Source organism: Myiozetetes cayanensis, unplaced genomic scaffold, assembly GCF_022539395.1.
Source record: "Myiozetetes cayanensis isolate MyiCay16 unplaced genomic scaffold, myiCay2020 scf4, whole genome shotgun sequence".
Taxonomy (NCBI): Eukaryota; Metazoa; Chordata; class Aves; order Passeriformes; family Tyrannidae; genus Myiozetetes; species Myiozetetes cayanensis.
Genome location: NW_026087631.1, coordinates 27820829 through 27834902, shown reverse-complemented (window position 1 = coordinate 27834902; position 14074 = coordinate 27820829). Strand labels below are relative to the sequence as shown.

The window sequence follows — 14074 nt, the reverse complement described above, 5'->3', positions numbered from 1 at the left end:
ATGACAGAATCACTAAAAAAATAGCACCTCTGTACACACTCTGTGAGTTTCAATATACATTTTTAATACCTGAATAAATTAAGACTCTGAATTGAAATCAGAATCTGGAATGTAAAGCAGAATTAGCTGCTATGGAACCAAACCACAGCAGTCTCAAAAGACAATGCAAATGTACAGCCCACATTTATTTGCGATATAAAAACAGCAGAAAAATTGCAAACATTAAATAGAACTCAGAAAAAGTCAGGAGAAATTCCTAGTTTTATGGAGATGCTTCTAATTTTTTTCCTCAGGGAAAAAACTTAGACATTTATTAATTATATGCCTTCTCAGCCATACATTCACAGAATACAATTCTAAGCTAAAACATGACATTTTTAGTTATTAAACAGAATGTTAAACTGCCTAAACACCTTCAAGCATAAACAAATTTAAACATAGACAATGAAGATACCGAGAAAGGTAAGTGTGGAGTGCAAGACAAGTTCATCATTATTCTGTTCTTTAGGGGAAGATTTAAATACTAAGTCAGGGCACTATAAACTATAATTTTTTGTAATCTCATCCAAACCTGCCATTAGAAAACAGAGAAACAGTAACATCAGAATCACCACTTCTATGAACTGATCTAAGTGATTTGTCTTTCCTCTGTCAACTTCTTCAGGGTTGGCTGGATTCCAGCTGATTTGATGGCTCTCAGGGTGTGCTCCCAAGAGCCCATGGGAACGTGTGGTGGCTTGGATACTGCACAGTGTTTATGGGGGCATGCAGGCAGAGAAGACAGAGGATTAACAGACCTCCAAAACAAGGCAACAATTTTCTTTGCAAGAAGTTTCCTGCAAATTCAGAGCCAGATGACTCAAGAACATTTGGACAGATTTGGACTACAAAACAGGCATAAGAATCAGAGAAAAGTTCTCACTTAATCCTCCTCAATTGCATTAAGTTAGTTTCAACTCCTTGTCCCGAAAAACCTGAACCAGAATTATAAAGGTGTTAAAAGATGAGGATTTACTTTTATCTTCAGATATATTTGGAGAAGCTGATTAACAAAGTACCCCTCAAAACTGAAGATACTGCTCTTAGTCTTCATTTTAATAATCACTCATACAAATATAATAATCTAATATAATCTAATTGAATAGAAGCAGAAAACTCCATGAGGTCAAATATTTCATCAGTGCTCTTGTACTAGGGCCAGTATTCAAGAATTATAAACAATTTAAGTATTATGAATAAAATGGTTCTTAAAGCCTTCTTATTGTATAGTTTTGAAGACAAATCCAGTGATATATATATATACAGTATTGCATATTAAGCAGCACTAGCAGCTAGCAAAAAACCAAATTTTCCAGCTGCTGAGAAAATCAACAAAGAGGTAAAATCACCCAAAATCTGTTATCATCCCAACAATCTGAAACTCTCTCCAGCCATTGCCAAATAAAATGAACTCCAGATGCCAAAAATAAATCAAGAGGAAACCATAAACTAAACAGTGCATTTTGGTAAAGAAAAAAAAAAAATAAAATTGACACACCCAGACATGAAGTTTCTTTAAATACATCTTAACTTTCAATACCTAATTCTATTGTTAAAGGAAATAGCATTTAATATCTTGTTACAGGAGAAATGAAGCTTCTGTTTCTTGAAAGACTACAGTAAAACAATAGATTTATGGAGCTCACTCCTCTACAAGCTCATAGAACCCCGTATTTCCAAAGATTTTGCAACACAGGTGACTTTTCAGGTCAGTCACAAGAATGCAGAAAAACACAAACAGAAAAAAATACATTTTGCATTATGGAAACAATACCCACGAAAATATGTCGTAAAAAAAGGAGAAAAAAATTACCTGGAACGAGCTCCATAACGATATAAATAGGTTGTCGTTGTGTGCAAACTCCTATAAGTTTTACAATATTAGGATGATCATACTGTTTGAGTATTCTGCAAAACATACGGTGAGTTAATTATATTAATAAACTTTATTGTAAAAACTAATTAAATATTACAGGAAAATATTTTAAACCCTTAACATTATTTTAATGCAATATGTCATTATTGTTATCATAAAGGAAAAAATCAATGTAACAGATCAATCATCACTGTTTGAAATGGAGGGCATACTGACTCACTAATAAATCAAAACTGAGCACTATATTATTCTTATTGTAATTTTACATTTATCTACATAATGTTTATCTATATAAGTGAAAAGCAGCCTGACAGGTTTGCAGTTTCTCAAGAACCCTTGAGAATTAAATAGCATTTCTGTGGTGGACCAGACGCACAGCTACATCAAAAAGATATGCACAGCATGCCTCTATACTTTCCTGCTGCACTTTTCAAAAGCACATTCATTCCAATTTTACTTTGGGAGATTAATTAATACAATAAGTTTTAGAAGACTATAAAGACTGCAATTTTAATTTTGAGAATTAAATGAAAACATGTATATCTTCTTAGACAATGCTTTAATAAGAACATTTGCAGCCTAAAACAGCATGCTATGATTTATAAGTGAAATGAAGAGCAAGAAAGAATTCTACAGAAATCTTTTAACATAAATGTTCCTTCTGATATTTGCTGACTCAAAGCATCTCCTCTTTTTCCCTTTTTTACTAGGATCAAGAGTAAAATACTAACATACCTGGTACATAAATATTCAGTGAAAAATAACACCTTTTCTTCCTTTCAGACCATTTTTCCAGTAGCGTCAAACTACTCAACAAATGAAACATCTCTGCAGCTGCCAAGTTAGAAGCTTTTTAAAATTATTCAATTGATAGGGTGGCTGATCCTAATTTTTAAAACGTAGTTAGTATCTTTTACTTTTCCATATTGATCATACTAGTCTGGGAGTAAAAATTAAAACATCTGAAGTTCCATAGTAAGAGGAAGAAAGCAAATGTAAAAATGATGAAATTATCTCAAGACACCCCTCTACTCTGATGATGATTAACAGCATCTTCCGGTCTTATCCCAATCCTCATGGCACAGTCTAAATGAAAGCACTTATAACAGCAAAATTGTATTTTATAGGCACAGCTTGCTTTGCCAAAGATAAGGGTTCAGCACGTGTAGATGCTACAGCATTTGCACAATAAAAATGCCTATGTTTAGTTACCAGGGTGACTGCTGTGCAATGTACTGAGGGAGAGAAAGGAAGAAAAATTTGACTACTGCTTTGAATTTTCTTGAAGGTCACATTTTGTAAATCCATTTAGTAATAAAACTTGAAAAAAATCCCACAAAAAGTACATATTTCAAGTAAATTTAGAGAACCTACCTAGCTTCTGACAGAAATTTTATTTTCAGTTCCTGAGGAAGATCTTCTTTGCAAGTTTTCACAGCAACAGGAGTTTTATCCTTTAATGTTCCTTTATACACCTCACCAAAATTGCCCTGAAATCAAGAGGGGAAAAAAAATCATTTTAAGTAAACAAAATCTTCAAAATCTCTAGAAAAAGTAATGCAGACATATAGTGTAACTGGCATAGAACTTTGAAATGTGTTTATGGAGCCAAATCAGGTTTTCTTCCAGTATCTGCCCCTAATAAAAGTAGTTCACATGACACAGTACGTCTATTATATGGACACAGTGTATGAGTTGTAGTTTGACCTTGCTGGAAAGAGGGGAAAAAAAGCCATTAATCAAGTAATTACAATTTTTTTCATAAAATACCTTAGTAACTTTTAAACTCTACTGAGAATGATAGCAGTACTTTTTTTTCTTATTCTTACTCCTGCACACCCTCCTTTTCTCACTATAGTATTTTGTGAATAGTTTTTAACTTGCAGTCTGCACAAGATCAAAAATGATCCAGAAAACTAGGACAAGACACATGAAAATAACAGAAACATTCTCACATATATAAGAAAGAAAAAACACAAAATAAGAAGAATGAAAATACTGAATAGTAATCTTAATCATAAATTTAGCTCACTGCAAAATGTATTGTCGCGTCTGCCTCAAAAAGTTTGGTGATCCATAATTTGTTTAAAACCTAAGCTCAGCACTGCTCTATAGAGGCATGTATGTAAGATTTTCATACTGCTTACATACTATTCAGAAAGACTTTAAAAAAGCAGTTCCTCTTATAATCAGACTTTTTAGATAGTCAACAACATACTCCCAGGGAAAGTTGTTTATTTTTTTTAGCTCTCATAAAAGAAAACTAAAATAATACAGACCATAAATTCGATCAGACATATTTTTTTCTTAAATAAAAACAAAAAGGAAAATTAGTTACGACACAAATTGAAGGAAGAAGGAAATTGTGGGGTATAAAACAATAGTATGAAAAATACGATGAAAAAAAACAAGTGAAAAAAACAAAAAGAAAACTGAAGATCTCATACTTCTATTTAAGTTTTACATTTCCCAAAGAATAAGCACAACTCAATTTTAAATCTATATCTGAATAATTTCTGCATGAATTACACTCCAGTGTCCTGGTATCTGGGGCTGCATGTGACTTTTAAAAAAAAAAAAAAAAAAAAAAAAAGGCAGCAAAACTGCTGGAATTGTTTTCTTTTTTTTCATGAGTGATGAAGACTTCATACATGATGCAGCTGAACACAGCATTGCCAAAGATGAAAGAAAAGAGAAAAAGAAACTCAAGACAGAAAAGAGTAATGTGCTTCTAGTAAAAAGGGAAGAAACATAGTGCTCAACACATTTCCAGTATTATTTTCTACTATTTTCTATACCCTGGGACAAGGAAGATGTAGCTGGCAAGAAAAGCATAGACCCTTCTAAAACAGCATTGCCAAAGGCCAGTACACTACCTCACATCTGAAATGGCATGAGGTCCCCAAAGGTAAGAAGCTGAGTCACTCCCAACACATTTTTCCTTAATCCTTCTGGTCAGAGGTATTTAACACCGAAACCGGAACCCACCCAAAGCACTACTTAAGTCTTGAAAATACTTATTTCTTGATTTAAAATATAGAATTCTTATTATTTATATATATGCATATATATATATGTACGTATGTATGTATGATTTCCAATATAACATGTTCCTGCTATGCAACTTTCATCTTGTGAGGTATTGTAGAAAAAATAACGAGTAAATAAACTGACCATCCACTCCTGAGGTAAAGGAAGATTTTCGTCTTTTCTAAAGTTTGTATCTTTTACACACTAAACTTTCATGATTTCTTCCTCATCTTTTCCAGACCACTCAAGATTTTATAGACTCCCACATTTCTCACTTCCATGGTGAATGGTTGTAGTTTATTTAACTTTTTGTCATATGGATGCTGATGATTCTGTCACTCTTATCTTTTTCAGTTTGACCACATCTTTTTTGGGATGGATGCAAAACAGATTTATCCTATGTTCCAAGAAAGTTTTTATCCTGTTCTGCATTTTTTAAAGAACATATCCTTCCATAATCACTTCCAAGCTTTAAGTTGTCTTCAGTAAATGTTAAAAATGCTTTCTGCAAAAAACATGCAATACACATGTAAATTCATTTACTAAAATAATTTTCAGATGGTTTTGTCTTTACTCATCTATAATAATTGATATTTATTTTTGTAGCAAGTAAAAGCTTTTCTTATGTCTGAAACATCTTTATTTTTCTCCCTCTATACTATTCTGTTTAAGAATGTAAAGCTGTCACAGCACCTGCATTTTATGCAGACATAGCTCTCTTTCAATAGATAATACTTACTCTGTCAAAGAGATTCTGTCCTGGGTAACAGCATTTTCTAAGAGTATTTAATTTCCCCATTTCTTGAACTTCTCATCAATTATTTTAGTGTGCATCACAGTAAGAAGGCAAGTACCGCCTTAATTTGTCTCCTTCTCATTTAATCTTATTTTTCAGTTTTCGGGAAATCTTTTGGAACACTGTGTCCAGAGTGGCACTCACAATGGTCTTCACAGACGCAAAGGTGCCAAAAATGTAAGTGAAGACCTTACCTAATTTTAAAGACTTGTAGCTCCTAAACAGATTTGTAAAGTACAAATTTATAAACTACACCACGTAAGAATTAATTTCAATAAGATTGTGAAGTTATCTAACATTCACCAACGAATGAATTAAAGCAATCATACATAAGAAATGACCATTCGTTTTAAGAAATAATGATTCAGTCATCTCGTTATATCGAATTTTATACATAAATACACATTTACCTGTTTCTTAATATGTTTTTATTTATATTTTGCAACATTTTTGTAAGACTGTAGAAAGTAAAACAGCCACATCATGCTTTACAGAAATCTAGTTAGCTTAAAACCCTTCCAGAAAGGAAAAATATGTGTGCTAGTTAAATACTTTACACACACACATCATGACATTTACTAGGAAGTGTGATTTACATTTGTTTAAAGCACAAGGGTGTCTCATGATTAAGGTAAAGAATTGATATAAAAATCACATACTACAGTAATTTAAAAGATATGGTATACAGGAATAGCCTAATGATTACTATATACTTATTCAAATGTTATTTAGCTCACTTTATTACTTACTTTGCCCAGTAATTCCGCCAGTGTGACATCTTCATGATTGAGAACCCATTTCTTATCCTATAAAAAGAAGAGGAAAGAATTTTTAATCTGTTCAAATATGTAAGATACATTTTCTTCCACTTCTCTCAATAGAAATGGAGCTGAAGAAGTTATTATATTCAGAGCACTCAATCACAAGCATCCCAAGAAGTTTTAAAGCTAAGCCTTTATAATTCAAGAGTTTAGAAAACTTGCTATAAAATAGTGAGTTATACCATACAGCGAATTTTTATTAGTAATTAAGCCTAGAACACGACAGTATGTATGCAGATAAGCACTATGCAAATTTTCAAAAAAGCTCTGTAAATTGGCATCTAGCACCCAGGTTTTAACAAGTGAAAATGAGATAAGAAAACTTAATTTTGGTATATGAAACAACTTAATGTTAAATCAAAATACCTCCCACATTTTCCTCCTCAGTGTATATGAAAATGAAGCAGTCTTTCCACTTATAAACAAGACACATATTTGCATCTCTTGTATATTCTCTGGCAGTTTGAAACATTACAGGTAACTACTTGAAAAGACAACAAATGTCAGTTAAAGTATTGTCTGGATGTAGCCCCCGGGGGTATGGTTTAGGGGTGATAATGGTGGTGCTGGGTTGATGGTTGGACTTAGGATGATTTTGAAAGTCTCCTCTAGCCTTGGGTTGATTCTGTGATTCTATAACATAAAGCCTGAGATCATCTTAAAGGAAGATGTTTTGTTTGTTTTCTTTTTTTTTAATGGTGAAAATTCTACTTCCCTTTTGGAGGGGATGGCAGGGGGTGGGCCTGGGGGATGATATCTTTTAACAAACACTCCCCAAGGGCAGCACTGTGAATCAACATTACTTCCTTTGGTCTACGCAACCAGTGAAGTCTGCTGTCAACTCCTAAGGAAGGTGGAGGCTTCTATTAATTTAGAAGCCTCACTTTTTCCATTAAAAAAAACCTATTCAGCAAGTAATTTAGAGATTTTCTGGGTAACTAAAAGAATTAAAAGAGTATAGAAGATGCTCCACATTTCTTGATGAACATGAATTCACCAAATTAAAAAAGGGGTGGGGATAATTGCTGTTGCAATTTCAATGCCTTTTTTTTTAAACACAATGTCACAAAATTACACAGACCATTGCTCTTGTAAGCTGTGCACAGCGTATGTTCTAGCAACTCCCTAAATGCATCTGTTCACCCAACCTTCCAGCACAGAAGACCTCTCAGCCCCATCATGTGAATTCCTGTACCACATCACCATGCTGTATGATGGGATCCAACCTTTGCCATTCCTTATCCTTGAGTGGGAAACTGGGAGACTTGAGAGGAATTTCTCAATATCCATCAATTTATTTTTCTCCTATAAACAAGATTATTGATTACAACTACTGCCTTACTGATCAAACACCATAAGAAACATATTTTCTTCATCTCCTCCTTGTAATAGATATTTTTTGCTGACTGGATGCCTTATTCAGAAGCTGTTATCCTACAGCCAGATAGGAAGTGCCATCAAAATGCACGTTTTCCTTTAACAATGAAACTCAAACTGAAGAAAACAATTTGCAAAGAAAGCTATTAAAAAAACCCAAATCACAAAAATTACTACTTGAAGATATTAACATAATGGTTTTAGCATTGAAATAAGAACATTAAAAGGCAAAAAGTTACAGAATTAAAATCTTTTTGAATATATTGACAATGTGGCATTTCAAAAGTTTGTTTATGAAGAAAAAAAAATCTGATGATGATCCTTCAGAGGACTAATCAAAGAAAATGGCACCATAAACTGGAATCAAATGATCTGCTGAAGGATTTGTTATCAGTGTACCAGTACATTAATCACTATCTGAAGTTTCTATGAAAACCTTCAGCCATTCATTTTACCACTTTATCCCATGCATTACATTATCATAGTTCTGCCAGATTTTTCACAATCAAATAATTACTCAAAGTTTGATCAGCTTTGTTTGATATAATTCCTGTTAAACTGCACCCAACCAGTTTCTTCAGCAGACAGTTAGAAAAAAAATCTAAGAGAAGAGACAGTCGTCTACATCTGCCAATTCTGGCATCAAAAAAGAAAGAAACCCAATTTTCTAATTTGTAATGTGTTAGATATTAATTTAAACTTTAGTTCAAAACAAAATGTAAGTGGTTCAGATGTCTTTCCTTAGTAACTATAATACGAACAGCAAGTAAGGTGGACAGTAACAAGGATAAGACTTTCTACTGCAAGTATGTTGTCTCACTAAATCTATTTGAATTCCACTGAGTTGAATATGAAATCATTAAATAATTTTAGATAGTTGTCAATACTTCATAATCAATAAGGCACACAAATAAATGGATACATATTAACATATCATTAAAAAGTTAGAAATAAAGTCATGTCTGATCATAAAGTTCACAATCTCCTGTAAGTGCTTAACTCCTCTACAGATTAATCATGTGAATGAAAGATCCCGAAAGTTATAGAAGAAACATGACAGTAAAATGAGACATAATATTCTTGAATGTAGGTATAGATCAATAGACACTTTATTGCACATCAGTACAAGTCACAGAAATTTTTATTTCAAAAGAATTGCTTCTAAATCAAATGGAGCAAATCTGCCACATTTTTCATACCTAATCAAACTAATCTGAATGCCAGCAGACAGAACTCCTGAGACTGTTAATGCCCATTACAATTCCACCCAGAAGGAGCCTGTTTATGATGCAGCCCTCTTCTTGTGACACTACTATAAATCTCTCTTTAGTTTGTGACTGTTCAGATTTTTCTATTATTAATTTTGGACCGTGGAATATAAAAGCACTTTAGACAAATTCAGTTAGAAAAATTAGCACTTGAGCATACTTGATCGTAATCTTACTGATATACCTTATTTCCAAACGGAATTACTTAAGAAATCTACGAACTTTACCACATTCTACTTTATTTCTGTCCAGTGGCTTCCCCCAGGAGAAACTGAATTACATGAATGCCACAGCACAGGAACTGACTTGGCTGAGCTCAGACTAAGCTTCAGCACTGCTTGATAGATAACCCTTTATCAGACATGAGGAACTACTGGCAAAAGCATGGCTTTCAGCTTCCCCATGGAAGAATATCTGGGAAACAACAAGATACCTAAAGGATAGAAAGGAACTTATTCAAGGCAGACAATTCTTTGGTGGGAAAAGAAAGATGAGCAAGAACCTTACTGAGACCGCTCTTGTTACTACATAATTGTTTCCACCGCAGGCAAAGGAGTTCCTTCTTCCCTGGCTAGGAAAGGCATTACTGCCTTCTGAAGCCACATCCTCCCACCTACTTTGTTCAAGTGTTACAGTTCTCTGATTATTACTCCTTGTAACTACTAAGTAGCAGGGCAAGTGTGTAGTCAGGGCTGGTTGCTCCCTGGGCTTGAGCAGTCACAGGGGACTCCCCGGTCAGCAGGACACCAGGTAGGACACCAGCCCTTTCCCCAGCAGTCATTATACTGAAAGTTTATTTAAGTAACAATTTGCTATTACCTTTCCAGACTTTCTGAGACTATCCGGTATAACTTGTTTAATTTCAATAAAGATACACATTTTCAAAGAGGAGAGTTATTTCAAAAGTTAACTGTAACTCAGAAAGAGACAAACCCCCAATAAAGCAGTAATTAAAGAAATAAAATCTTTACTGTAATCTGAAATTTTGCCTTTTATTTGTAAAATAAAGTATTCTGGACATGTAGTATTTTTTTTCTAGATATTAAGTATTATTCTTAGAATGGTATTAAGTTTCATGGTTCCCTGGACCATGATAAGTTTCAAACCCTGAGCAATTAGCAAGGAATCAATATTTTCTTCAATGAGAATGCAGGTACTGTTGTGTTGTGTTGTGTGCAAGCCACTGAGGTACCAGTAGGAACAGCAGATGGTTGCTGTAGAAGATGCAACCTCATTTTTCTTTTTCTGAGCTATGACACTGAAATGTTATCACTGTTACCTTAAATGTCTTCAAAATATGTAAGCTCAAATCCTTAGTGCAGTTCTCCTCCTGCCTATCTCCCTTTATTAGGAGAAACCACATCAAAGAAATCACAAATTATTAAGCTAAGAAGGTGACTTACAAATTAGTTGCAGCTAAATTATAACAGCTTTCAATAAAATGGAAAACATAACCAAAAACTAATACTTAGTGTTCAAATTCCCTTAACAGTATTTTTCTATAATTTCTGCAACAATTTCAATCATTAAGAACTCTAATATGGTACTTTTTCAAATTAACAACCAGCAGTAAGGCAATTAGACGCTGAACTTTTAAAAACAGACATTTTGAGAATTAGATACAAAGTTCTAAAAATCTCACTATTTCTAGCAGAAGAGAGAAGAGAGGATAAAAAGAAAAATGTCACCTTTGCTGTATTCAGTTTCAGAGAACCACCAAACAAAAACAAGATTCTTACCCAAGCTCCAAAGTAAGATTTGTAAAAGAGGAAGAGGGACGAAATTCTGATGAGGTTCCAAGGCAGTATGAATAAATAAGATTTCTATGCTATCATCACTGTTATTTACTTCTCTCATGCTATCTGTCACATTATTTACTCTTCCTAGTTCAGAAGGCAGTTTCTCTAGAAAATTCTGTCACTGTTTTTCATCTTACTAGTAGATGTAACAAAAGCAAAAAAGGCTAAAAAAAGCTTGGTTGATTTAGGGAGCCCCAAAATGAATTGACTAAAACCAAAACATATTGCTTTAAGAGAAATGAAAACATAAGACTTTGCAGCCTCAGAATCTAGCTGAAGACAGTATGGGGAATTAGCCAAAAAGCTAAACATCCCTATCCTTTCTCTGAGGGGATTATATTAACCCTTAACATTTCTCTAAAATAACCCCCCCAAAAAGAGGGAGTTTGTCAAAATCTCATGAATCTAGCACATAAACATGCATGATATCTGTTTTTTTCATGTAAGCAGAAAAAATGGAGCAGAAAACTACTTTGTAAAGTAGTATTTGCTCTCCTTCTTTCAGGTTAAATAGAAAATATCAGTAGTATGAATTACTGCAGCTAAGAACTATTTTCCCACAACAACAAAAACGGAAAGCTAATCTTTCATTTTCAGTATTACAGTAAAATTCTTTTTATGGCTATGAAAACCAGAATCACAGACAATTTTCATCACATGGGTATTCAAGTATCACTTATCAGAACTTGATGAACCAGAGGAAAAAAGAAGTGAATAACAGCTGTGTACATACAGACAGGCCTGTCAATGGGGGGGACGAGAAATGATCTTTTTAAAGAAGTAATATTTTTGACATCATCTATGTCAGTACACCTAATGTTCATATCAATTTCATGAATCATATACTATGTGTTTCAAGTCCTTCAGATTAAATATGGAAATAAAGGTAGCTGGTAGAAAAGATTTTTCAAACGAACAAGTGAGTTTTACAAGAGGGGTTCTGAAAAACCTCACTGGCAACTTCCATAAAACTGTTTCAGAATAAAGATTCATGAGCTGTAAAAATTGTTATAGAAGCTGCTTTCCACATTAAGCCACACTGATGAAACTCAATGTGAGCTGTAAAACAGAATAATAGTGCAGACAGTTTTAGCTCCCTAGAAAAAGTACTATTTTATCTGACTTCTTACTGTTAGGTAAAAAAAACACTGTGAAGTTCAACCTTTCTGCTAAATCAAACTGTAAATGGCCATAAACCAAGAGGGTAGAATTGAGATTCACAAAAGCTATTATGCAAGGTGCAAACTGTAGAAGTGACCTCAGATTAACTGCACAGCTGTTCTTTGAGCAATCTTACTTAAAGATCAGTAGACAAAATGACTGTAGAAGTCAATATACAATACCAGTTTTCCTCACTTTTTTTGGGAATGATGTGCAGTATTTCCCTAAGTTTGTATTCTCGTATTCAAGAAAGGGCTAGAAAGATGCTGAATATATTTGAGGAAAAATACAGGAAATAGAGAAAATAGAGAAGAAAGAAGAAATCTGAGGAAGAACACGACAGAATGTGAAATCTTTAAGTACAGGAAAGAAAAAGTCAAGTTTATGTCAAAACCTTGATATTTCAAACACATTAAAACACATAGTATTCCTCTGGACTTAAGGCAATAAATTCAGCTCTGAAACCTAAGTACTCTGCTAACCAAATATATGCAAACAGAAAAACTGTCTGCCCTGGATCAGATATGTCCTCCAAAACCATTGACAATCTTCTGTACACTGAAAAGAAAACAAAGCTGTATGATAAAACAAAGCTGGTTTTTCATTTAGACATTCCATGTGATCAAAATAGAGAGGAATGGAAAAGTAGTCATATTATGTGTGCACAACAACAACAAAACAAAACAAACAACAAAAAACCACCACCACACAACTCAAATTATTAAAATAGGCTAAAATATTTTCACACAGGCACAAACACATTTTTACTTCCACTCACATATGGAGAGGTGTGTCATATGGGGTAGGGAGACTACAGATGCAAAATGTCCAAGACAGTCTCCTTGAACTATGTAAGATACTTAGCCACATACTTAGATCCATCCTGACTTAACTTCAAAACATCCACTGTTTCCAGTTAGATGGTTTCTTTTCTCCATGAGGAAAAATATTTAACTCATCCTTTTGGCAACATCCACATACTACGGTATACTCTCTGCCGGACTGTTCCTCGATATACCCAACAGTCATTCAAAAATAATTTTTAAGTTAGAGTGGTCAGCATACAATACCTTCCAAAGTGCTACAGTTCCACCTTAGAGCTTGTACCAAATCATTATTTATGCAAAACACAACCCAAAGATCTTTCCTAGCCACACCTGTTCATCTTGCACTAGGTTTTATAATCTTCAGACAATATATTAAAACCACTGGAATGGAATGGAAGTAACTTGTCAAAATTCCAAATAAACTACTATATTAGCTAATTTTTGATTGTGAAAGAGCAGGAAAAAGGCAAAGCCACACAGAAAGGAAACTGTAGCTTTAATTGATGAGATTTCAGCAAGAGTACCAATAAGCTCTGCCTGCACTCCAAGCAAGAAAGATGATGGCATTGAACCAGAAATCATTCAACATTACAGAGATGCTGTTTAAAAGAATCATGCTGCATTAAGTTTCTTATATCAGATGTACATAGTTCTTCAATAAGATACTGCTAGCTTCTCACATACCACTAACTCATTATTCAGAACAGCAGAAGCACTGGAAAAACCTCTTGGTGGCAGAAAAAAGCGCCAGTCAATGAAGGACACACAAAGGGAAGTGGTACAGAAATGGTTCTGCTAAATATTAGCAGATTCTATTATTATTTCTGCAATCTTCCGAATGCTGTATTCAGCATATTTTTTTTTCTCCTGTATTACTGACTTTAGCTAGACAAAGTTTTCCTCTGCGGTCTATGGTAATCTACTCTTTTCTGCTGCGCTAGTTTTGGCTGGGGTAATTTTGTTCACAGTAGCTAATAGGTGATTAACACATGAAGTAATCTTTATGGCATGCATGCATACACAACCTCCTCTAAAATTAAAAGATTCCAGTCAACATGAATTTTTTGAAGCTTTTCCCAC

The 14074-nt window shown here is 33.9% G+C and overlaps 1 protein-coding gene across 4 annotated transcripts in view; it reads right to left on the bottom strand.

Moving 5' to 3' along the window:
• FER (FER tyrosine kinase) overlaps positions 1 to 14074 on the bottom strand; it is a 128507-nt gene that overhangs the window by 42125 nt on the left and 72308 nt on the right. For 2 of the 4 annotated variants that reach the window (XM_050328385.1, XM_050328386.1), the window contains exons 13-15: positions 6491 to 6547; positions 3290 to 3405; positions 1853 to 1947 (exon numbers count right to left, since the gene is read on the bottom strand). In XM_050328385.1, coding sequence (XP_050184342.1) covers positions 1853 to 1947; positions 3290 to 3405; positions 6491 to 6547 — 268 coding nt within the window. Of the gene's footprint in view, positions 1 to 39; positions 975 to 1852; positions 1948 to 3289; positions 3406 to 6490; positions 6548 to 14074 lie in introns of those variants that run through there. The other 2 variants (XM_050328387.1, XR_007630407.1) reach the window with 2 other exon arrangements.